General features: G+C 35.0%; 6 protein-coding genes across 7 annotated transcripts; 2 read left to right on the top strand and 4 right to left on the bottom strand.

Annotated features, from left to right (window-relative positions):
- Positions 1–2,607: 2,607 nt before the first annotated feature.
- Positions 2,608–3,488, top strand: LOC130748415 (DCC family protein At1g52590, chloroplastic-like). The gene is made up of 3 exons (XM_057601638.1): positions 2,608–2,762; positions 3,005–3,097; positions 3,197–3,488. Exons 1-3 carry the CDS (start codon positions 2,695–2,697, stop codon positions 3,276–3,278), a joined length of 243 nt encoding a protein of 80 aa, XP_057457621.1. The 5' UTR covers positions 2,608–2,694; the 3' UTR covers positions 3,279–3,488.
- A 629-nt stretch (positions 3,489–4,117) lies between these two features.
- Positions 4,118–6,980, bottom strand: LOC130748414 (uncharacterized). The gene is made up of 7 exons (XM_057601637.1): positions 6,778–6,980; positions 6,460–6,572; positions 6,159–6,230; positions 5,706–5,741; positions 5,217–5,262; positions 4,916–5,003; positions 4,118–4,476 (listed from the first exon to the last, which is right to left on the bottom strand). Exons 2-7 carry the CDS (start codon positions 6,568–6,570, stop codon positions 4,398–4,400), a joined length of 432 nt encoding a protein of 143 aa, XP_057457620.1. The 5' UTR covers positions 6,571–6,572; positions 6,778–6,980; the 3' UTR covers positions 4,118–4,397.
- A 141-nt stretch (positions 6,981–7,121) lies between these two features.
- LOC130748413 (uncharacterized) lies at positions 7,122–11,658 on the bottom strand. The gene is made up of 8 exons (XM_057601636.1): positions 11,446–11,658; positions 11,244–11,356; positions 10,068–10,139; positions 9,608–9,643; positions 9,136–9,181; positions 8,831–8,918; positions 8,071–8,128; positions 7,122–7,617 (listed from the first exon to the last, which is right to left on the bottom strand). The coding sequence occupies exons 1-8, from the start codon at positions 11,492–11,494 to the stop codon at positions 7,567–7,569; spliced, it is 513 nt and encodes a 170-aa protein (XP_057457619.1). The 5' UTR covers positions 11,495–11,658; the 3' UTR covers positions 7,122–7,566.
- Positions 11,659–12,508: 850 nt separating this feature from the next.
- Positions 12,509–16,893, top strand: LOC130748412 (DCC family protein At1g52590, chloroplastic). 2 transcript variants are annotated; one of them, XM_057601635.1, is made up of 5 exons: positions 12,509–12,827; positions 12,920–12,977; positions 13,688–13,795; positions 14,039–14,131; positions 15,229–16,893. In XM_057601635.1, the coding sequence occupies exons 1-5, from the start codon at positions 12,551–12,553 to the stop codon at positions 15,284–15,286; spliced, it is 594 nt and encodes a 197-aa protein (XP_057457618.1). In that variant the 5' UTR covers positions 12,509–12,550; the 3' UTR covers positions 15,287–16,893. The 2 variants fall into 2 exon arrangements, with proteins under 2 accessions (XP_057457618.1, XP_057457617.1); XM_057601634.1 differs by lacking the exon at positions 15,229–16,893 and adding an exon at positions 14,231–14,522 and having other exon boundaries at positions 12,514–12,827.
- On the bottom strand, positions 15,095–17,639 carry LOC130748411 (RHOMBOID-like protein 5). Its single transcript, XM_057601633.1, has 5 exons — positions 17,238–17,639; positions 16,435–16,598; positions 16,141–16,319; positions 15,717–15,973; positions 15,095–15,510 (listed from the first exon to the last, which is right to left on the bottom strand). The coding sequence occupies exons 1-5, from the start codon at positions 17,507–17,509 to the stop codon at positions 15,432–15,434; spliced, it is 951 nt and encodes a 316-aa protein (XP_057457616.1). The 5' UTR covers positions 17,510–17,639; the 3' UTR covers positions 15,095–15,431.
- A 698-nt stretch (positions 17,640–18,337) lies between these two features.
- LOC130749478 (probable polygalacturonase At3g15720) lies at positions 18,338–23,403 on the bottom strand. The gene is made up of 10 exons (XM_057602847.1): positions 23,249–23,403; positions 22,739–22,858; positions 22,380–22,517; positions 21,768–21,935; positions 21,528–21,551; positions 20,327–20,534; positions 20,122–20,203; positions 19,424–19,532; positions 19,207–19,323; positions 18,338–18,935 (listed from the first exon to the last, which is right to left on the bottom strand). Exons 1-10 carry the CDS (start codon positions 23,282–23,284, stop codon positions 18,705–18,707), a joined length of 1,233 nt encoding a protein of 410 aa, XP_057458830.1. The 5' UTR covers positions 23,285–23,403; the 3' UTR covers positions 18,338–18,704.
- Positions 23,404–23,567: the final 164 nt, after the last annotated feature.

The following is a 23,567-nucleotide window of genomic DNA, read 5'->3' as shown; positions in this document are numbered from 1 at the left end:
TATATAATATTATATTATATATATAAGTGATTAAAAACCTAAATGTTATGAGTGAAACAATTTAATATTTTTAGTTTTCGAAATGTATAAACAACAACTATTTAATTTATTTATTAGTTTTTCGGAAAATGTAAATTTGTCAATACAAAATAATACTACTAATAACTATCAAAGTTGCACATCCCACGTTGAACTTTTAAGTTCTCACATTACATTAATTACATTATCCATGTTACGATTAATGTTGCATAATTTTTTATTGTTTCATTACTCTATCAAGTCCCAATAATATATCTTATATAGTATATACATACAAAATATTTTTGGGGCCTTATATATTCTAGGGGAACTTAGGCAATTGCCTACTTTTCTTAGCCCCTACACGGCCCTGGTGATATGGTGCCCGTTTGGATTGGCGTTAGGGACCTCCAAAACGCCGTTTCCACCGATGCTCCAAGTTATAGCTTCTTCCAAAACGTCGTTTCAAATGCTCCCCAACGCCAATCCAAACGAGCATGACATCTTACAAACCACATTACAAGAAAATAAACATCTAGAGACGAACATTATGCGGCGGTTGCATATGAACCGCCGCAAAATGTGAGACTGAGGCGCTTTTGGAGGCGGTTTGTGCAGCTAGTGTCGCGGTTTTCGTACAAATAGTGGTAGTTTTTGTCAATTATTGGCGGTTTTAACCATGGCTAAACCCGAGGCGGTTCAACAAGTCGTAGTATAATAGTTAATTTTAAAAATTAGAAGACCCATTCACGCGAACCTTAACTCATTTTACGCGTGTTTCAACACTGAAACTCAACCGCTGCAGGCTGCAACATACATATTGTCGTTGTAGGAGTTTAATCAAGTCTCGCCTATTGAAATAGAATCACGAACGGAGGTTTTGCTAATGGATAATTTTGTGTTGACACTTCAGAGAAGATGTGGAAAAATAAAAGAAATAAAAGAAGAAAAAACATGAATGTGACATATGATCCGACATGAATGATGGATAATAATAAAAAAAATTAAGTGAAAAAAGTCAAGAGCGTGAATGAAAAATTGTTTTTGCTGATAAGTGAGTGGCACCCAAACATCCACATTTTATAAAACAAAATTCCAATAATCTAAAGAGAAGGAATGTAATGAAAAAGAAAGAGAAAGAAGAGAAGAGGAAACACAAGTGTGTACATTGTGAATGATTGATTTAATTCAAAACACTTATTCGTATTTATAGTAATGAGTAAACTCGTAATCCTAATTAAATAAGGAAACAAGAAAACAAATCAATCTAAAAAAGTAAAATAAAAATTTAAATTGACTAAAATAAAATAAGATACTAAAAATGTGATAAACACAATATATCTTTTCATATTCTAATATTCTCTCTTAGACGTATAAGCTAATTTAATTTTAAGCTTTTACAAGTATACCCTTTATAAAAAAGAAAAACTTATGAGAGTGCAAATAATTATCATTTCTATTTTCATAGAGAATATGAGAAAAGAAGAGACCATTATCGTTGCGTAAGAAGATCCACTATATTGTACATATAATACAGAGAATTGGGAAAAGACGGATCCAATGACTTATAATTATAGCCAAATCCAGTAAAAATAAATATATGTTAGAAAGAGACAATAAACAAAAATTGGTCTAGCTAGTTTAATATAGGTGAATGATGCTTAGCATCATTAGGAAGCTTTTGTGGTGTATATTAAACGACGAAAGTATGAATGGACTATTGGGAATGAGAAAGTGGTGTTCAAACCAAGGGACTCAGATCCCATGAAGGCTATTTTCAGTTAGTGATCAAAATGATTAGCTTAATATTTTATCACTGAAACTATAAATCTACAGCCACATTTTCCAATAAAAAGAAAAGAAGGGCCCTGTGATATGTTTTTTATGTGGGATTGTGGGGTGTGCACTTTGTTGTTCCTTGCGTTTTGAAAAGTTTGTGTATTAGAGGTTTGAAGAGTGAGAACTTTGGGGTATTGAAATTAGGAAACATTCAAAGGTGAGATCTTTCAATTACTTTTTTGGATGACATTTGGTCCACAATGGCACTTTTCCAGCGGCTGTGTTGTTTGTCAGTAATTTCACCTGTTAATCATGTATTAAGCTTGGAAGATAAGTTAACTTCAGCTTCCATTTTTGTTTTTCTTGGTCATTGGTCAAAGAGACAAAAAGAGCAATCCATGTGTTACCACTTGCCACTAGTGCTAAGTTTAGTCCACAATAAAAAATGATTTATGCATTTTTTATGCTAAATTTAGTCTTTTAGAAAGCTTGAAATACAATAAATTGTCTTTTTTGTAAATGGGTTTTAAGCTTCAATGTGCATAATTTCTTTAATTTTATTTGGCTTATTAAAAAAACTACAAATATATATATATTTTTATTTTCATTTTTGAACAAATAGTTAAAGTTATACTCCCTCCGTTCCTATTTATAAAGTATTTTTTGACTTTTTAGATACATTCAGTTTATGGGCAAATAGTGAAAACAAACCCCTACTAAATAAATGAGATAGAAAGATAGAGAGGTCTTAGATATTTAGTGAACTTGGACCCTTTGTTTTTGTTTGTGAGTGAAAATGAAACTTGATTGGTTATTTCATTTGTTTTATATTTTCTGTTGGGTTTGACTGGACAATTCACAATTAGATATGAACCTCTTCAGAGTGAAGCAGGTAAAATGTTACTTAAGAGATCTGGAAGAGCTCCTGATGATATCTCAAGTGTTGTGCTTGTTGAAAATGACAGGTACGCTTAATCACTTATTGAAGGTTCATAACTCAAAACTCAAGTATCAGCTTGAGACGCTAGATTTTGATGTTATTAGCATCCTTCTCAACCATTTCCATGCAAATAAGGTCCTGTTTCTGTTAAATTTTCTATGATGGATAATGGATTGCTATAATGTTTGAGGAAAGGAAACTTTTATTGCAAATTGTTAAAATGAAGAATTTTAGCAGTGAAAAATATGACTTCCTTGTTTATTCTAGATCATACATAAAGTCAGAAGCTGTGCTGAAGATAATGGAATACATAGACTTTCCCTTTCCTCAGCTAGCATTTCTTGTTCAATTTGTGCCTCTGTAAGTAGCATTTTTTCCGAGTTCCTTTGTCAGTTTTATCATGCTATTTTATTGCTGAAAGGGATCAGGTTTGTTAATATATACTGTGGACCACTGCAGGTTTATCAGGGATTTTGCTTATGACAATGTTGCAAACAATCGTTACACGATATTTGGTCGTTCAGAATCATGTGAAATATAGGATCTTCCAGACATGAATATTAGTCATAAATAAAAACTATGATTCTCATACTTGTATATGTATTGTTCTCAGATCTTTCAGTGAAAGTCTACATATACTGTATAGCAGAGCTTTACCTTGATAAATAAGTTGTTCTTTTTGATGGAAGGAGAGGACATCAATTCATAATAATATCTTCTGTCCAAAATGATTTCACAGTTTCACTTTTAATTCTGTCATTAGACACTTCCAATTTCTTAGATTCATCAGGGGAATCCATTAAATAAGTGATTTAACTGATTTTTTGCTTCTGGCCATTCTTGTGTTTAACTGTTTCTATATAAACTGAGTTCCATTAACCCTGACTCATATTTTGCTCTCAAGTAAAGATCTCAAGTTTATACTTCAATCAGGCTCTTCACCAAGCTTCAAGCAAAACTGTTTTGTTGAGTTTGACTATTTTTCAGAAATTTTTCACAGGTTATCCAGGAATCATTACACTGAGTTGATATATTAGTAAATACTAAATAGTAACTATACAGGAAAAAAGAAAAGGACCAAATCCTTAAAATAAAGTCTCAAACTTAAAACAGGAAGAAGAAGAAGTAAGAAGTGTCAAATCCATGAATAAGGATTTGGATTTTGTGCAGTCGACTCGAAATCGCAAATCCAAGCCATTCATTTATAGTCTGGCAGCTCATATGTCTAACATCTAAATTATTGAGATCAAATATGTACCATCTGATGTAATCCAATGGTTCATATTGCACGAATGCGGTAAATGTGTCAAAAAGCAACTGTAGTGAATCAAGATCCAAATGGACCGAAAAATTAGATCAGCATTAAGAATTTCCTCCATCTATAATAAATACATTTAAACTGTGTCATATCATCTCATAGTTCTGACATTTGGTTCTGTTTTCTTTTTTTTGGATAGCGACCGAATAATCATGTACCTGGAAAGATCAGTTTCAAACCAGAAATTTCAGAGGTAATGCACATACATGGCTTGATCAAATTGAAGTGGAGCTTCATCTGTATCTGTATGAGATATGCACTGCTATATACACTTCTAAGAGAGGAAGATTTTGGATTTGTACATGCAAGCTTGAAGAACATGCTCTGGGGAATCAGAACCGTTCAGCTCGGTTGACTCTCTAGGTAGGAAAATGTTTCCTCTGGTGTTCCTATGTACAACTTGGCTAGGCCATATGCATACCTGTCAAATTTTCCATTGCATAAAGTTTAGGGAGGTTAGATTCTGTTTGGATACAAACTAAAGAACACTTATTAGAGCTTATCTACCAAAAAAAACAGAGAAATTCAACTAAATTACTTCATACTATAAGACAAGAGAATGCAGAACTGCAGGTATCACCAATAGGATAAACTACAATTAAACCTTGGCATATATTATATAGAAAGGCTCAACAATTGTTGGATATTTCACATATGGGTAGTTGCTCTTCTTGTGACATTAACTACGTTGCATTAAAATGCGCATTACCTTAATGTCACAGTCACACAGAGAACTCTTTCTTAACATACAACCTTTATATTCAATTATCAATATGGGATTGCCACAAGTGAGAAATGGCATTCTCAAGATAGATTTAGATAACACATTTGCAATGAGTGTCATAAAAGAAATGCTATACCCGACAGCTCTACCCATAATGTGGTGCCTTTGCAGCCAAAGCTGACCATGAGCATACAGAAGCCTGTCATCTCCATAGTTGTTATCTCCTGCCAAAGAGAGCAAAATATGAGAAGGGAGATCATTAGATCAACAGATAGTCACCAACTAAAATGGAGGACGAAACAAAAATTATGAACTAGAATGTTGGATAAAAGAATGAATTTCAAATTTGCAACAAGGCTCGGTTTTTATAATGCAGGGCCTAAAATAAGCATTGTTAGTTATGTCTGTAAAAGTTTTAGTCATGAACTAGTCACCACCTTTCGTGAGAACATCAACCTCTCCATTATCTTCCCTTTCATGTACCTACAAAACGATCAAGTATTAGACTCCCAAAGAGGACAATCTTAATTATTGTTAACAGCATGATAATAATAAGTGAATATTTAAGAAAGCATAAAGAATGTTAAACCAGTGAAGAGAATTAAAGCTAGGGGGATTCAGGAAGTTTTTCTTTGGAATGAAGTTTCTGATTCTTGATACTCTCCAGTTTCCACAATGTTGTCAGTGACAACAAAATTCAACAAAGTAGTTCAAGCAAGAGCAGGGGGGGGGCAGCGTGAAGGAGGAAATTCTAATGTATAAGGTATGATAAATAAGGAAAACTTAAAACAGTAGCTAAGCTGACAAGACCTGGATAAAGAAATGGGTTCGTACACACATCAAACTGCGTAAGCTGATGTGCAGTTACTGTTTCAATAGGCATTCCGACACATTCATGATATGAGAACAACAAAATGGGTTCTTACCTTGATTACACGATGAACAATTGGAATCTCACGTCCCTGAAGAAAAAAGGGTACATGCCCATAGAGCATGTCAGTCAGTAAGATAAGGAAAATAGTGAGAAAAATATTAAAAAATAAAAAATCAGCAAGAACAATGGCAACTTTTTGAGAGAAAGTAGCAATCACAAGATAAACAAACAAATTAAGGTAGAAAGATGTCATACATAATGATATTACATAAGTGTGCAGCTATTTAGTACGAAGAAACTCGTCCTAAAGGCGAGAGAGTCTACTAATCAATTTAATGACAACACATGAGAAGATTTAACTTTAAACGCAGATTGGCATGTAATATTCATAACTTCTTAATGTTAACCAATACGACTGAAAACTTCTCTTTTTTAAGTCAATGATGTCACAAATATGAATTGGATTAAGAAAATTATAAAGAATAAAACTGAGAGTTGAACTTACATCCACATTAAACACCACAATCTCCCCTGCACGAATTGGTTCTTTACTCATGCGCAAGAACAAGATGTCCCCCTGAATTTAAGCATGAAAGCCAACATTTGTCAACTCCACAAAGAAACAGACAAATTATGTTGACAAATAGTTTGCAAATATATGCAGGTTCTCTCTTCTTGCTGACGTATTCAGCAGACAATCAGCAAAAATGCAGAATCAAAAGTATATAAGACACAAAATACTGTTTATCGTAGGAAATATTTGACACAGCATTACTGAAGCATTCATGCATGGAAAATTAACATACCCGCTTGAATCCCGGTTCCATACTTCCAGAAAGAACAACGACAACAGGTGATTCACTGCCAGTGACACACATCAACGCCTTCCAAATTATTAGTGCAGATGTGACAATCATGCCTGCGGAAGAGTACAAAGTACAAACTACCTCAGTAAACAAAATCTATATAGATAGACCAGAAATCCAGGATGCTGACAATACTCGTGGCATAATCAGCACAACATAAATGGAGCAAATATCAACCAATTGGCATTATGGTCTGGAAGCAATTCTATGGTGTTCATATAATCAACTTAAACTAATTCAGCGACAAAAAAACCTAACCTGGCGGATCTGAAGAGATTTGACAGAATCCACAGTCTCGCCGATCCAACCCATTGCAGCTTCTTCTTCTTCTTGTTCTACCTCTCTTGTTCAATTCAACACTTCTCTGTGTGTGCTGCTGCAATAGTGCTATGCTGCCACTCTCTTGTTCAATTCAGCTTTTAAGGACTCAACTCTTTCCTATTCTACGCTTGACTCAAGCTTTCGCCCATAGTTCAGGGACCATTTTCATATTTATCCCTTGAAATAATTGATCTATATTTTTTCAACGATATTAGTGACTAGTTTTTTCAATTACAATTATCCACGTTAAATAAATTTATTTAATTTCTTTTAGGTATATATACACATTAATGACATTACTATTTTATTAAGATGAAAAAGCCGCATCTACAAAGAGAGCATTAGCTACATCAGGAGCGGATCATTCCACCACAAATTACATAGGTAATTAACCGCAAGGGAAGTTATGGCATGCGTTACATTATATGCTTGCCTTCTGACATGCAAGAACTCAAGCATCATAAAGTGAGAAGCCAAAACCTTGCAATTCGGAATGGGTATATGAAGTATGAACAAGGAGGCATTTCCCAAGATTGACTCACCTAGCAACATAAGCTTAAACTGCACCAAAATACAGTATAAAGGAACTAGGCAAGAAACTTTGCATTAATTCTTAACATTATGTTGTTAATGGTACAAAATGACACTCTCAAGTTCAAGAAAAGTATGATATCTGCCCAGAGTTCTCTCGGAGGTTTAGACCTCAGATTGATTTAGTTTCATCGTTTAATCTTTCGAAGTTATCATGAGCAACCCCAAAGCACCAATGAGAATATACTGCAAAGAAGAGACAGCGTTAGCACTCTTCATATTTGCTGCAATTGAAAATCTAGGATTCCATTGCAAGATCCACTTTAGACAGGAAAACAAAGAGATAGCCACTGATTGGAAAATCAATGGTCAAGACAAGACTATGACAAAATGTAAAAGTATAACAAATTTATGGAGTTGCTTTTATCTATTCCCATAATCTTCTCATGAATAGATATAGCTCCTAAATTTTCTGTCTAAAGTGAATTACACATACTTTAAAAGAGTCAAATCACAAAATCTATGTTGTGCATCTTTAAAATGGTCATGATTTACTTCATTTTAAAACACCATGTGGTTGGTTAGCGACAAAATCAGATATCAAGACAAAATTATAAGTTTCACCATTAACATCAATAAAACAACCAGCTTCAGCTAAATTATTACACAATAGATAGATTGTTAGAGCAAAAAACAAACCTTGATGATAGGCTTTTCTGTCATAAAAATTGTCACCCAGCCAACATAAGGTAAGAACCTGCCATTGACAAATATAAGCAATGGTAGCAAAATACCAAAAAAAGAAAACAGAGAAATTCAACATAATATGCTTCATACTATAAGAAAACGGGAATGCAAAAGCAGGTATCACCATAGGATAAACTACGATTAACTCTTGGAATATATTATGTACAAAGGCCCAACAATTGTTTGATATTTCACATATGGGTAGATACTTTGCTCTTCTTGTGACATTAACTATGTAGCCTTAACATGCGAAATACCTTAATGCCACAGAGAACTCTTTCTTATTATAGTTTGAAACTTAAAGCATACATTCTTTATATTCAATTATCAATATGGGATTAAGCCAAAAAAATTATCAATATGGGATTGCCACAGTTGAGTAATGGCATTCTCAAGCAAGAGTCCAGTGTTGTTAATTGTGGATGGCGGGTCATGGCGGAAAGCCGAAATCCCGCCATGTTGTTAATTGTGGATGGCGGGTCATGGCGGAAAGCCGAAATCCCGCCATACATGACAAATAATGGCGGAATATGGCGGGATATGACAGAATATGGCGGAATATTGCGGTCATATGGCGAGATTTCGCCCATGGTGGAAAGCCAAAAAACCGCCATGAGAAACTGTCATGGCGGATATTTGTAACACTGAGCATGACAGGTTTAGAAAACAAGTTTACTAAGTGCAGCAAGTTTCATCAAAAGAAATGCTATACCCGACAGCTCTACCCATAATGTGGTGCCTTTGCAGCCAAAGCTGACCATGAGCATACAGAAGCCTGTCATCCTCATTGTTGTTATCTCCTGCAGAAGAAAGCAAAATACGAGAAGCGAGAGTATTAGATCAACAGATAATCTCCAACTAAAATAGAGAACGAAACAAAATTTATGAACTAGAATTTTGGATAAAAGAATGAACTAGAATTTGCAACAGGGCTAGGCTTTGTATAATTTAGGGCCTAAAATCAGCATTGTCAGTTATGTCTGTTTAGAGTTTTTAGTCATGGACTAGTGTCACTACCTTTTGTGAGAACATCAACCTCCCCATTATCTTCCCTTTCATGTACCTACAAAATGATCAAGTATTGGATTCTCAAACAGGATAATCTTAATCATTGTTAACAGCGTGATAATAATAAGTGCATATTCAAGAAAGCATAAAGACTGTTAAACCAGTGAAAAATATGCTAGGGAGATTCTGGAAATTTTCTTTGTCGATATACTCTCCAGTTTCCACAATATTGTCATTGACAAAAACATTCATGAAAGAAGTTCAAGCAAGAGCTGGGGGACAGCATGAAGGAGGAAATTCTAATGTGTTGTAACATGCTCATTATTATCTATCATGGTTAAGATATGATAAATACAACAGTAGCTAAGATGATAAGACCTGGATAAAGAAATGGGTCATACACACATCAAACTGTGTAAACTGAAATAAGATGAGCAATTCTGACACATCCATGAAATGAGAAAAACAAAATGGTTCTTACCATGATTACACGATGAACAATTGGAATCTCACGTCCCTAAAGAAAAAAGAGTACATACCCATAGAGTATGTCAGTCAGTAAGATAAGGAAAATAGTGAGCAAAATAAAAAAGAATTGGCAAGAACAACAGCAACTTCTTGAGAGAAAATAGCAACAACAGAATAAACAAACAAATTATTCTAGAAAGATGTCATGCATAATGATATTACGTAAGTGTGCAGCTATTTAGTACTAAGAAACTCGTACAAAAGGCCACAGAGACTAATAATCAATTTGATGACAACACAAGTAACCGTACATGAGAAGATTTAATTTTAAACACAGATTGGCATGTAATATTCATAACTTCTTCATGTCAAGCAATGCGACTGAAAATCTCTCTTTTTTATGTGTCAATGATGATACAAATATGAATTGGATTAAGCAAATTATAAAGAACAAAACTAAGAGTTGAACTTACATCCACATTAAACACCGCAATCTCCCCTGCACGAATTGGTTCTTTACTCATGCGCAAGAACAAGATGTCCCCCTGAATTTAAGCATGAAAGCCAACATTTGTCAACTCCACAAAGAAACAGACAAATTATGTTGACAAATAGTTTGCAAATATATGCAGGTTCTCTCTTCTTGCTGACGTATTCAGCAGACAATCAGCAAATATGCAGAATCAAAACTATATAAGACACATTGGACTTTTAGCCCCGAACATTATATAAAAAAAAAACTATATAATACACACAAAATACTATGGTAGTCGTTACTCTCACCGGGTAATGCTGGGTTGCACGACATGTGCTATGTACGACCCAACACTGCCCATGATTTCCGTCCACTAATCTGTTTTATAATAAAAAAAAGAAAATTCAAAATGTTGGAAATAACTGAAATCTAAACTGGTCGTGCAGGGTAGTGCTGAAATTGGTCGTGGGATATAGCAGTACTGTATTCTCACCCCCTCTCATCTAGCTCCAACCCGCTTAAAATGGTGAAAAGACAAAAATGTCATTAATGAAAACACGAAACGACAAAAATGCCATTAGTGAAATAAAAACATAACAACTCTCCACCCCATCCTCACATCCTCCCTCCTCTTCCTCTTCCTCTTTCTTCCCTCACCAACACCACTCATCTTCATACTCATCTCCAAACACAATTTCCATCTTCTCATGTCACATTTTTTGTCATCGCCCATTCCCATTTGTCCGTCGTCGTCGCCCCCCGTCATTGGGTTGCCATTTAGATTTTTTCTGCAACTAAACGCATTTTAAAATGCGTCGTGACTCTCACGCACTTTAAAGTTCACTCCGTCTTGATCCGAGACTATTAAAAAATCAGTTTTTGAGACTGAAAGGCTGAAATTTGCAATTTTCGCACTTTAAAGTGGGTTACTTACTCACTTTAAAGTGCGTGCGTTACTTACCCACTTTAAGTGTGTTACCTTCACAACGCGTTGCGTAGGTAATGCACTTTAAAGTGCGAGCGAAAATAAATTCAAGGGCATTTTCGGATTTTACATGTTTAAGAGAGGTGAAACTAGATGTGTGGATTGAGAATAACAATTACCAAATACTATTTATTGTAGAAAATATTTGATACAGCATTAGTGGAGCATTGATGCATAAAATTAAGTTACCCGCTTGAACCCCGGTTCCATGCTTTCAGAAAGAACAACGACAACAGGTGATTCACTGCCAGTGATGCACATCAACGCCTTCCAAATTATTAGTGCAGACGTGACAATCATGCCTGAGGAAGAGTACAAACTAAACTACCTCAGTAAACAAAATTGGTTTTCAATTAAGTCTGTGAGAGAGGGAGAGGGAGAGGGAACGAACCGAGAGTAACACCCTGGCTGAGGACCTGAAGAGATTTGACAGAATTCATTGCTTCTTTTTCTTCTTCTTCTTCTTCTTCAAATCAATCACTCTTTCTCTGTGTGTTGTTGCTGCAACTATGCTACCACCTTCACCAAGCATTCAACTTCTTTATTTCCTATTCTCCCCTTTGACCATTGCTACAGGACCCTTTCTTGTCCTAAATGAAGGGAAGTTTCCTAATCATTTTCAATATTATTTATATTGACTATTAATTATAAAAATAATATTGAAATATGACTTCTTATCTTAATCTTAATCTTATACATATGACTAAAATATTAAATCTAAAAATTAGTTAAAATGTTGCGGGTGAGGAGGATGATTAGATTTAGATGTGATTGGCATGTGTCCATGGTGCAGCTGTCACGAGAGCAAAACACTGCAACTGATATGCTTGGCATGTGTCCATGGGATTGGCATGTGTCCATGGTGCCGTGTTGTCTTTGTTTTTTTTTTTTATACATATATCTAGGTACCGGTAAGATTTGAACCCTGGACTTAGATAATTCTAATTCACCAAGTACCATTTAGGCTATCCGTACCGGTCTTTATTTTCTTTTAATTTTTCATATAAAAAAAAAGACTAGTTGAGAAAAATTCAAAGTTAATAAAATTAAACAAAGTAATGTCATTGTCACAAAAAACGAGTCAATAAGTTCAATGATATGAGTATGATTTATTTCCAAGCCAAACTATGTAGACCTTTCCATTTATGCGTGTGTATAGTAACTTTTGGGGAACATTTTAATGATAATCTTTTTTTCTTCATCGCCTAAAACATTTTTTTTTTATAGAAAAACGGTGAAACGGAAAGAAAGCACCTCTAGTCTACCGCGTAAGGCGTCAATGCCATGCTGGAGAGGTCAACAGAGGCCCACTCCTGGAAAAAGTATCAGGAGATCTCCCGGTTAGAGTTGCCCATCAACAGAGATTTTACTGACCCTAGATGATCGCCTAAAACATTTTTAAGATAATCTGTAGATACATAAATAAAAATATGTGTATCCTTTAAATTCAACCTTTAATAAACTAGGTAGAAGCTTATAACATTTTACTAGTGAGGATGGGCTTTGCCATTGGAGGGAGTGTGAAGCTATTGTGTGGTCTTCCTCACACCACACAGACACAGTCACAAGCAAACTGTTCCAATTCCATGGCTCTTCTGCTTCCTCCCTCTGCTGCTGTTGGACGCTTCAGCTCAACCGTGTCCTCACTGCGTCCACGAAAACTTAACAACACCTTTGCCACTCTCTCACAAACCCGGAGTGAAGAAGCCAACTGGGTTGAAGCAACTTCCAGCTTCTTCGACCAAGACAAACGACCCATCATGTTGTTTGATGGTAATCAAAGCTTGTTCTTCCTTCTTTACCTTCGATTACATGGTACTAATGCTTGAGTTTGATAAGAATTGTTGCTTGTGATTGTGATGCAGGTGTGTGCAATTTGTGTAATGGGGGTGTGAAGTTCGTTCGTGATAATGATCGAAATAAGTAAGATACCCATCTTCTTTTTCTTGTAAAGTTTGTTGCTTTTTGATTTTTTTATAGTAAAAATTATAGCATGTGTGGTTCCATGAAATGTTTGAAATCACTTTTTGTTAGTTATATGTTTGTAAGCTTCTATGTTTAGAGGAGAAGTGCTTTTGAAAGAAGTTACTAATAGTGTGTGTTTGATTCCACTTTTGGTCAATTCTCATTAACTAGATTACTTTATGTGATTATATAAATGTTTGACAATCGACTTAGAGTATTGATTTTAGTCCCCACAGCAATTCCGCGGAGAAGCTATAGACCGGCTCCTGCGGTGGATATAATCAATTGTGAGATTTTCATAACTGAATTTCATAACATTACTCTATAAAAATCACTTTTCCCATAAACGCATCCAGGCATAAACCACTTCACTTTTGGTTCACTTCTACTATAATCAATTTTACCAAAATAAATTCTGAAAACACTGATCCAAGCATGCACAAATTAGCTTTTGTGAAGGGAGAAGTGATTCCAAAAGATTAAAATGTGAAATTAAACATGCTATTTATCTTCTGAGTAAAAACAAACCACTCCTAAATAAATGAGATAGAAAGATTGAGAGATCTTAGATATTTAGTGAACTTGGATTCTTTGTTTTTATTTAGTGAGTGAAAATGGAACTTGATTGGTTGTTTCATTTGTTTTATATTTTCTGTTGGGTTTGACAGGACAATTAGATATGAACCTCTTCAGAGTGAAGCAGGTAAAATGTTACTCAGGAGATCTGGAAGAGCCCCTGATGATATCTCAAGTGTTGTGCTTGTTGAAAATGACAGGTACGCTTAATCGCTTATTGAAGGTTCATAACTCGAAACTCAAGTATCAGCTTGAGACTCTAGATTTTGATGTTATTAGGATCCTTCTCAACCATTTCCATGCAAATAAGATCCTGTTTCTGTTAAACTTTCTGTGATGGATAATGGATTGCTATAATGTTCATGAGGAAAGGAAATTTATTATTGCAAATTGTTAAAATGAAGAATTAGCAGTGAAAAATATAACTTCCTTGTTTATTCTAGATCATACATAAAGTCAGAAGCTGTGCTGAAGATAATGGAATACATAGACTTTCCCTTTCCTCAGCTAGCATTTCTTGTTCAATTTGTGCCTCTGTAAGTAGCATTTTTTCCGAGTTCCTTTGTCAGTTTTATCATGCTATTTTATTGCTGAAAGGGATCAGGTTTGTTAATATATACTGTGGACCACTGCAGGTTTATCAGGGATTTTGCTTATGACAATGTTGCAAACAATCGTTACACGATATTTGGTCGTTCAGAATCATGTGAAATATAGGATCTTCCAGACATGAATATTAGTCATAAATAAAAACTATGATTCTCATACTTGTATATGTATTGTTCTCAGATCTTTCAGTGAAAGTCTACATATACTGTATAGCAGAGCTTTACCTTGATAAATAAGTTGTTCTTTTTGATGGAAGGAGAGGACATCAATTCATAATAATATCTTCTGTCCAAAATGATTTCACAGTTTCACTTTTAATTCTGTCATTAGACACTTCCAATTTCTTAGATTCATCAGGGGAATCCATTAAATAAGTGATTTAACTGATTTTTTGCTTCTGGCCATTCTTGTGTTTAACTGTTTCTATATAAACTGAGTTCCATTAACCCTGACTCATATTTTGCTCTCAAGTAAAGATCTCAAGTTTATACTTCAATCAGGCTCTTCACCAAGCTTCAAGCAAAACTGTTTTGTTGAGTTTGACTATTTTTCAGAAATTTTTCACAGGTTATCCAGGAATCATTACACTGAGTTGATATATTAGTAAATACTAAATAGTAACTATACAGGAAAAAAGAAAAGGACCAAATCCTTAAAATAAAGTCTCAAACTTAAAACAGGAAGAAGAAGAAGTAAGAAGTGTCAAATCCATGAATAAGGATTTGGATTTTGTGCAGTCGACTCGAAATCGCAAATCCAAGCCATTCATTTATAGTCTGGCAGCTCATATGTCTAACATCTAAATTATTGAGATCAAATATGTACCATCTGATGTAATCCAATGGTTCATATTGCACGAATGCGGTAAATGTGTCAAAAAGCAACTGTAGTGAATCAAGATCCAAATGGACCGAAAAATTAGATCAGCATTAAGAATTTCCTCCATCTATAATAAATACATTTAAACTGTGTCATATCATCTCATAGTTCTGACATTTGGTTCTGTTTTCTTTTTTTTGGATAGCGACCGAATAATCATGTACCTGGAAAGATCAGTTTCAAACCAGAAATTTCAGAGGTAATGCACATACATGGCTTGATCAAATTGAAGTGGAGCTTCATCTGTATCTGTATGAGATATGCACTGCTATATACACTTCTAAGAGAGGAAGATTTTGGATTTGTACATGCAAGCTTGAAGAACATGCTCTGGGGAATCAGAACCGTTCAGCTCGGTTGACTCTCTAGGTAGGAAAATGTTTCCTCTGGTGTTCCTATGTACAACTTGGCTAGGCCATATGCATACCTGTCAAATTTTCCATTGCATAAAGTTTAGGGAGGTTAGATTCTGTTTGGATACAAACTAAAGAACACTTATTAGAGCTTATCTACTAGAAAAAGCACCGGATAAGCTCCAATAAGTGCTATTTGATCCGCATCGAAACAGACTCAGCCAAGGCAGAACAAGTTCCATGATGAGAATTGACAAGAAATAAAATCATGGTCATTTACCCCACAAGCAAGATAATCACTGACGAGACCAGGAAGAAATATTGATAGCATTTGTACTTGGATTTACGTTTCACATCATATCCTGGAGGTATATATTTGCGGTTTACATATCCATATTGAGGGCGCATCAGAAGAACAAAACCAAGGAAAAACCCTGCTAGAAATCCTCCTATATGAGCTGAATTGTCCACATGAGGTAGAAATCCAACAGCCAAATTCAGTCCGATAATCACCAGCATACTTGTGAGAGCTGCACACTGAAGGAAGCATAGTTCAAAAATTGTTCAAGTAAGCATGTTTTTCCAACACATAGCAAACTATAAAGTACATGCGGATTTGGAAATTCTTCTACAGTTGATTCTGAAGGCAAAATCAATTCTCAAGAGAAGTTTCTAAGTAGCTTATAGGTGTCAGAATTGATTACCTTATTTGCGTAGATGCTCCAATTTGTTAGAAGCTCAGAAAGCATGGCTCCTAGAAGTCCAAAAAGTGCCCCAGATGCGCCAACTGATACGGTATTTGGTGTTGAGGATTCTCTCAAATGTAAGATAGACAACAAGCTTCCACCGAAACCAGAAAGCATGTATAAGAATCCAATCCTCACTGCCAAAGTCCAAGAAATTAGAAATCAAGCTAAGAAGACCTTGGAGAGGCTCAATATCAGAATCCATGTGCAGAAAGTAGAAACACAGTAGAAGAAGCTAGCATGCTTACTTACCAAATCCAAATTCCTTCTCAAGGCGAACTCCTATGAATAGAAGACTGAACATATTGGCAAGTAAATGAACGACTCCAGCGTGAAGAAACATGCAAGAGATGAAGCGCCATCCTTCATTTTCATCCACCACCAGGTCCTTTTCAAGTGCTCCTAAGTACCGTAGCCTGCAGAAAGTAAATACAATGATGAACAAAAGTTGAAATCTTTGACATATTTGATTGATCCTACGGTGAAATATTCTAGAACTACTTTCGTTAGAAGTTAGGAGTCTTAGTGTGTTTGGGATTTGTGATGGACACACAATCCAAAACACGGTAACCCCAGAATTTATACTACTGTGTTTGGATCGGTGGTGACACAATCAAAAGCACGGTAACTCTAAAAGTTGTAGTACTTTGTAACGTCTCTCCAGAATTGATTATGGAGCTTCTCACCACAAAACCAAACACATTACTTGTAGCATTCCATTGCAGAACCAAACACATTTTTCATAACTTCTCCTTATAAGGGAAATAAGGCTCCCAACGGAAGAATCAAACATGCTATTAGCTTATGAGTGAACATGTTTAAATTTTGTACAAATCGTGAAACCAAACATCTCTTTCTTTCATATGCTTGTGGCCATTTATATTTCCAACCAAAGCTAAGGAAGGAAAGAGAACAACAAAAAAATAATTGTTAAGGTTGAATAATACTTAATGAGAAATTAAGCTATGGTTTCAAATGACACATAACTCATCCATATCATTAATAATGAATGAATGTGAAACTTTGATGTAATAGAGAGGGATTGAATTTCTTACGTGCGAATGGAAGGGCCAAGGAGGGGGTTTTCCCTGAAGGGTTCAAAAGAGAACCTTCCAAGATACTCGGTGAAAAGGCAAACCTCATTATTAATGTATGCAGGACAATCATTGATATACATGGAATACACGAACATTACAATATTCACCACAAAAATCAATGGCACCAACCACGGTGTCCACATCCTAGGCCATGGCGCGTGGAAAATTGGAGGCGGCGGAGGGTAGTGTGCCGCCTCAATGTCGGGGGAGTGCGGCGGCCTCTTCCCCATGCGCTACCGGCGGTGGTGATCTCAACGAAACAGACACAGAGAGACACGGAAATGGGATGTTGTGTTGGCAAATGCCAATCAATGCATTGGCAGGAACGAACGAGGCTTCCCTCCCTCCTTTGAGATGGTAGTTAAATTAGGTAACTCTTATTTCTCCCCTTATAGAATTTGTTATATTGTTTTTTTTTAAATTTTGTTATATTGTTATTATAACATGCGTTTGCTTTTAAGGTATAGTGGTAGACAAGCTACATCTCCGTAAGGGTGAGATTAGAAGATTAAATTCTGAAAAAAATTATTTATCGAGAGAGACCGCCAACATATCCCGAACAGGACATTAAATTAAATAATTTTAATTAATTTTAGATGTACAATGTAAAGAACATAAGCAAATGCATGTTTATTTTGTCCTTGGATGATCCTCCTCCAAGGATAGAGACGCTTCTAGCTAGAGCTATGTTTGTTTCGTAGTCTTTTGTTTTTGTCTTGGTTTCCCAAAAAAAAATCAGCTTCTGTTTTTCTATAAAATCTCTAAAAAGTAATATATTTTTTAAAACAGTAAAAAATCTGTTTTATCCTTTTTTTTTAACGTGCTGTTTTAATCTTACTCCTTCAATAAATGACTTACGTGATATTTAAATTTGTATTCTCATCCTTATAATAAAGTTTTAACTTGTTTTCTACTATACCAACACATTCTTATCGTGACAATGATCTACCTTGCTTATCACTATATCATTGGTCCTATAATGATATTTTAGCATATAATAACTCATTGAAAACACAACAATAATTGTACACGAGTTAGTGTATCTTTGAATACGAGTGTAAATGTAAAGTGAACAAACTTTTCCATTATGAAAAATGAAATTTCTGGTTTTCAAAGTGCTTGTAAACATCCATTTACAATGATACAGATGGATACAAATGGATAGGCAAACACATACTTATTCAATAATCACACATGAAGTCAATAACCAATCTAACAAGCTTATTCCAGGGAAAAAAAGGTTGGGAAAAAAGGTAATGATGGATAATCATATAATTTCAGTTACTTTCTGGCGGTTAAAAACCGTTGCAAATAATATGTCTGAAGGGTGTCCCTGCCCAACTAGTAAATATGGCAGCTCTGAAGACAACAAATCAATAAAAGTTGAAGTGTTCTTCAATACTTGTCCCTGAATTGGGAATTGAGCTACTTGAGCAAGCAATTTAAAGATGGTTTGACGTGGGAAGCTGTTCCATGGGCATTGTGGCAGAAAGAGAAAACCTTCATCCCAGGAACTGCAGATGCTATATAAACTTTTTCAAACACAATGTTGGAGCACCCCACATTCTGGTCACAGTTCAAATTGATCACCTTGTCCATCAATGATGTTCCAGTAATTCCTCTGAAAGTTACATCACTCACCTTGATCGCTTGATCCTAACTCATAACAAGTGAAGAAAAATATTAACATAAAAACTGTTACTCAAAGTTGTAAAATTTATGTGTAAAAAATTTAATGGCCAAAGCCTTTCTCATGCTCGAGGATTAGTTGCTCGAAAATCAGCTATCAAATAGCTGTGAATTTGCTATTCTCGCTACTAATTCATAGCAATTTGATAGCCGTGTTTACGTCCACCACCCGAACATGTGGTGGACACTAGACAACAACATGGCCAAATTGGTACTCTAAGTTATCTTTTGTTGTTACCTTGGTTTCACACTTCATTCCATTGACGCAGTAATACTGATCAATGATAATGGGATTATTGGCTCGAACAAATCTGATCCCTTCAAATGAGATCCTCCTTGCAAATCCACCTCCACCCTGTTGCAAAATACAATTCAAATTTACACAACTTATGTAACAAAAAAACACAAGTTAAACCAATGATCCAAATTTACACAATCCAAATTTGCTCAATTACCTTTATTGTCTTGATCCTTACTCCTGTTAATGTTTCAGTCAGTGTACAATTCTTCACATGCACGTCCTCTACAGTGTCGAACTCTCCACTTCCTCCCAATGATCCAATGCTACAAAAATATGATTCCTTTCATCAGAAAACTATGTGCCACATCAGGATTCTCTCATATGGAAACATCCTTATGTTTTATGTTATAATTTTGTGTCTATAGTTCTCTTCATTTGTATTAAGAGTAATAATACATAAACATATAACGTTCACACGACATTCATCTAACACAGCGACAGTTTTCAAAGGCAGCGGTTGGAAGCTGCCTCTAAAGTGTGTGTTGGTCCAATAACCTTTTCCGGTGTATTAAATATGTGAGTCCCTTTGAATACTTATGATCAGCCTGCTTGTGTCCACTTAAATCTCAGCTATTCTTAGTAATTTCATACAAAGTGCCCCTTTGAATATCAATCAAAAAGTATGAAAATGGAAAAATAACATCTTGAGAAACTTTTTGTACAAGAAGTACCTCAAAATGTGTTATTTTTTTTTCGTTTTCAGATCTTTTGATTGGTTTCCAAATGGGTTCAGAGTCATTTCTACCCAAACATGGAAATCTACCAAGTTTTCAAACACACTATGTATGATTAGTTGAAACCAGATAGAAAAAAGTGGGTGTTAATCCAATACATAATTATTGAAGTACCAACCTGATACCATGGCCTGGACCACATGTTATACCAGTTATTTTGATTAGGGATGATCCAGCACTAACAGCAATGCAATCATCACCTACAGTTTATTAGACAGAAACAATTTTTTTTTGTTATTCAGATAATTAAGTCAGAGAATAAGAAACATTGAAAGACTTCACTATAACTTTAGAGTGGAGCTTGCAAATTTGAAGTTAATCACCTGTTCCAATGAAAGAATTAAGCACTTGAATGTCCCTTGAGCCAGAAATATCAATGCCATCAGTATTAGGGCTTTCTCCAGGAGCAATTAAATGGAGGTTTTTGATAATGGCCTTCTTGCAGCTTGTTAGAGTTATATGGCTTCTTGGGGGATTAATGCTTGTAAATCCTTTGAGCTGAAGGCGATAGCATCTATTGAATGTTAATGCCTGTACAGTATTCACAGACATGGTCAAAAATATTTATAATTCAATTAGTTTTCTTTGACATGGTGCTTTTAATTTGTATTTATTGTTGATGTTCATCCATTTTATGTGATTGAATCTGACTGGTAGGAATATTTGAGAAAGCAGGGCAAGTTGTACATATGCTTTAGTTAATTAGTCTGAAGTATGTAAACTTGTTAGAGAGTAGAATGCACAGATAAAATTCATTATAGTAAAAATGAATTGAAATTGGAGTGATTTTATTTTGGATACATTTATGGGGAAAATGATTTATATAGGTTTATATTATGAAATCCAGCTCTGAAATCTCAGAGTTGAATATATCCACCACAAAAGCTAAATTTTGTAGCTTCATTTTAGAGCTAAAATCAATTGTGGAAGAAAATACTAAACAACTAAAATCTGATTTTGACACTAGAGAATCAATTTTGATGTTTGCAAAGGGATGCACTATTGGACTTTTCGAGATAAAAAACTTTGGTTTGAACTTGAGTGTTTGTATTTCTCTCGGCGCACATTCCTAGGCATTTTGAATGTACTTTTGGCCAATTCATGTCTCTTGTGTCATTAGAGTGAATATGCTTTTGACCAACTTAAATGTAAATACAAACACACACAATTTCTTTCTAACTTGAGAGAAATGAAAGTTGCACACACTTTTTAGAGTGGAAGATTTGCATTAATCTTTATGCAGAAAAAGTCGCGAGGTTTAAGTGCAAGAAAACGTGCAAACTGCAAACAAAAGTGTTAATAACTTAAACTTGTAATTATGCAAAAGCTTCAACAATAATCATCATTTTCCTCTGGATGAATTGAAGCACATCTGTCTTTAGATTCATGATTCTTGCCCTTTCTCTTTTTCTTTAAAGTCCAAGTACTTCAAGTGTCTATTGCATATATGTACCAAGAAATCATGAAAAGTGGTATTTAATTTGGTAACAGATTGTCAATATATGGAGAAGAGCCGATACTTACTGTTGGTGGACGGCACTCTGTACCCTGAAAACAAACAATGCATAAGAATTAGGCAAATATTGTAAAAATATAGAAAAGCTTAATTGATAGGCGAAAATGATTGATGGGCATATGAAATACTGCGACACCTTTCCGACACACCATTTAGCAGGTGCTTGTAAATGGTATGTTTGAATGATGAGCTCATTTAATAAACTAACATGTTACACTGTGTAAGAAAAATAAAACAAATTTACTTACAGGTATTGGATTTCCTAAGCAAGGTTGCTTCCACCAGGCAGAGCCTTGACCATCAATTGTCCCTTTTCCACTGATAGCTAAACCATTGATGGATTTGAAGCCAAGCCATGTGTTTAGGTGAGATCCAGAAAATCCTGATTTTGTAGGTGCAACAATGTTCCCTGAAAGCTGAGGTCACATAAAGTAGATAATCATGTTAATATAAATAGAATCAATCCCTTGAAATATTAATCAGTGGCTATTTTAATTTGTGGAATATTTCTCCTTTTTAAGTCAATTTTGGCATTAACTTAATCTATTTATACTTTTGGTATAAATGCAGGTATTTCGGGATAAGACAAAGCGAGAAACATCCACATATTGGTAAGATTAGCTCTATCAGCTGGAGTTTTTTCTCTTTAGAAAACTTGAATCCGAGACATTACTTTAGGGAAATCAAACATGTATAGTTGTATATTACTTAAATCAACCACATGTTGGTTATCTATTTATACTTTCAATGAACTTATTATCCTCCTTTTAGACTGGAAGGTAAAAAATCTCACTAACTCATAACAACATCAAGGTTTGACATTACTTGTTCATTCATAACAAATCATGAGAGGAAGGTACCTGAATGAGGATATATTTAGATTTGCATGGACCAGCGAAGGTTATTGGTTTCAGCAAGAATGTCCTTGCGGCTGGTATTATGAGCTGAGATACATCTGAGTTGCTTTGGCAAACATCTGTCCACGCCTTCAGAAAGGCCTGTTCAATGTGCATTTACGTTAATAAACTATTTTGAGTTTATTTCAATAAACTTCTCAGATAAGCTTATAAATAAGCGTTTATGTGATAAGAGCCTATTGCCATAACGGCTTACTTAAGTTGTTTATCTAAACACACCATAAATGCATTTGGACTAATGTTACATAAGCAGCACAAGCATTTGAGGCAGATAAAAGGGTGAGAGATGAAAATTAATTTACAGGGGAATCGTTGGTTTTTCCATCTCCAACTGCTCCATATTTCAAAACATTGAAAGTTGTAGTGCTGCTCAATCCGGGAGTGAGCATACTCAGAACCATTAAAACAGAGAAAAGGAGCTTCTGCATGAAATCAACAATTTATATAGTAAGTCTTGACTTATAAAATAATCACACTTAAATCTCATTTGGATACAAAATAAAGAACATTTGTTGGAGCTTATCTAAAAAAAAGCATTGAATAAACTCCAATAAATGTTCTTTGGTCCGCATCCAAACGAACTCTTGATCAACATTAGTGCGCATTCAAACAACTTTAATAGCTAACAACTATGTGCATGTTTAGTTTAATGTTGAAAACCACATTTAGTGCATTGAAAACTGAAATTGCACATTACGGAGTGCCCAACGTGAAAGGATGAAATGAGCTTCATTGGCGTTCCGTTGGTATCAACAGAAAACCAAACATCCACATAATGATGTTAAAATGATGAAATGAGAGTAGATTCTAACCATGATATCAAACATGGGAGTGCTCTTGAACAACATTTCACTGTTTCACACCCTCAACCAATGTCTAGCTATCTTGTGTACCCCAATATCTGCTTCTATATATAAGGACCACTATATAGGAGCATGCAATGTATTAGGAAGCAGACTATAGACGTTAAATTGGCTTTTCTTTATTGATAAAAAATAAACCAAACTTACGTTTTCATGGTCATGAAGGTATTAGCTTAATTAGTTTGCTAATGTTCGTTCAACATGAAATATGGGACGTGTTATGGGGTTGGAAAAATTGAACTACACACAATCGAGTTGGAAAACACAT

The sequence above is a fragment of the Lotus japonicus genome, chromosome 3 (genome assembly GCF_012489685.1).
Source record: "Lotus japonicus ecotype B-129 chromosome 3, LjGifu_v1.2".
Lineage (NCBI taxonomy): Eukaryota > Viridiplantae > Streptophyta > Magnoliopsida > Fabales > Fabaceae > Lotus > Lotus japonicus.
Note: the sequence above shows the minus strand (reverse complement) of the source record. Positions and strands in the feature narration are given on the sequence as shown.

Bases quoted from the DNA above. Each gene is read 5' to 3' on its own strand.
- LOC130748415 (XM_057601638.1), top strand. From the start codon at position 2,695: ATGTTACTTAAGAGATCTGGAAGAGCTCCTGATGATATCTCAAGTGTT. The intron at 2,763-3,004 runs GTACGCTTAATC...TGTTTATTCTAG, and splicing joins GTGCTTGTTGAAAATGACAG to ATCATACATAAAGTCAGAAG. The intron at 3,098-3,196 runs GTAAGTAGCATT...GGACCACTGCAG, and splicing joins CTTGTTCAATTTGTGCCTCT to GTTTATCAGGGATTTTGCTT.
- LOC130748414 (XM_057601637.1), bottom strand. From the start codon at position 6,570: ATGATTGTCACATCTGCACTAATAATTTGGAAGGCGTTGATGTGTGTC. The intron at 5,742-6,158 runs GTAAGTTCAACT...TTTTTTCTTCAG, and splicing joins TTGTGGTGTTTAATGTGGAT to GGACGTGAGATTCCAATTGT. The intron at 4,477-4,915 runs GTATAGCATTTC...AAAATTTGACAG, and splicing joins ATTATGGGTAGAGCTGTCGG to GTATGCATATGGCCTAGCCA.
- LOC130748413 (XM_057601636.1), bottom strand. From the start codon at position 11,494: ATGAATTCTGTCAAATCTCTTCAGGTCCTCAGCCAGGGTGTTACTCTC. The intron at 9,644-10,067 runs GTAAGTTCAACT...TTTTTTCTTTAG, and splicing joins TTGCGGTGTTTAATGTGGAT to GGACGTGAGATTCCAATTGT. The intron at 7,618-8,070 runs GTTTGTTTTTTG...TCTTCTTTGCAG, and splicing joins CAGAAAAGCCTATCATCAAG to TATATTCTCATTGGTGCTTT.
- LOC130748412 (XM_057601634.1), top strand. From the start codon at position 12,551: ATGGGCTTTGCCATTGGAGGGAGTGTGAAGCTATTGTGTGGTCTTCCT. The intron at 12,978-13,687 runs GTAAGATACCCA...TGGGTTTGACAG, and splicing joins CGTGATAATGATCGAAATAA to GACAATTAGATATGAACCTC. The intron at 14,132-14,230 runs GTAAGTAGCATT...GGACCACTGCAG, and splicing joins CTTGTTCAATTTGTGCCTCT to GTTTATCAGGGATTTTGCTT.
- LOC130748411 (XM_057601633.1), bottom strand. From the start codon at position 17,509: ATGGGGAAGAGGCCGCCGCACTCCCCCGACATTGAGGCGGCACACTAC. The intron at 16,320-16,434 runs GTAAGTAAGCAT...GGACTTTGGCAG, and splicing joins TGAGAAGGAATTTGGATTTG to TGAGGATTGGATTCTTATAC. The intron at 15,974-16,140 runs GTAATCAATTCT...TGCTTCCTTCAG, and splicing joins GGAGCATCTACGCAAATAAG to TGTGCAGCTCTCACAAGTAT.
- LOC130749478 (XM_057602847.1), bottom strand. From the start codon at position 23,284: ATGTTGTTCAAGAGCACTCCCATGTTTGATATCATG. The intron at 22,859-23,248 runs GTTAGAATCTAC...GATTTCATGCAG, and splicing joins CTCCCATGTTTGATATCATG to AAGCTCCTTTTCTCTGTTTT. The intron at 18,936-19,206 runs GTAACAACAAAA...GTTATGAGTTAG, and splicing joins GAATGAAGTGTGAAACCAAG to GATCAAGCGATCAAGGTGAG.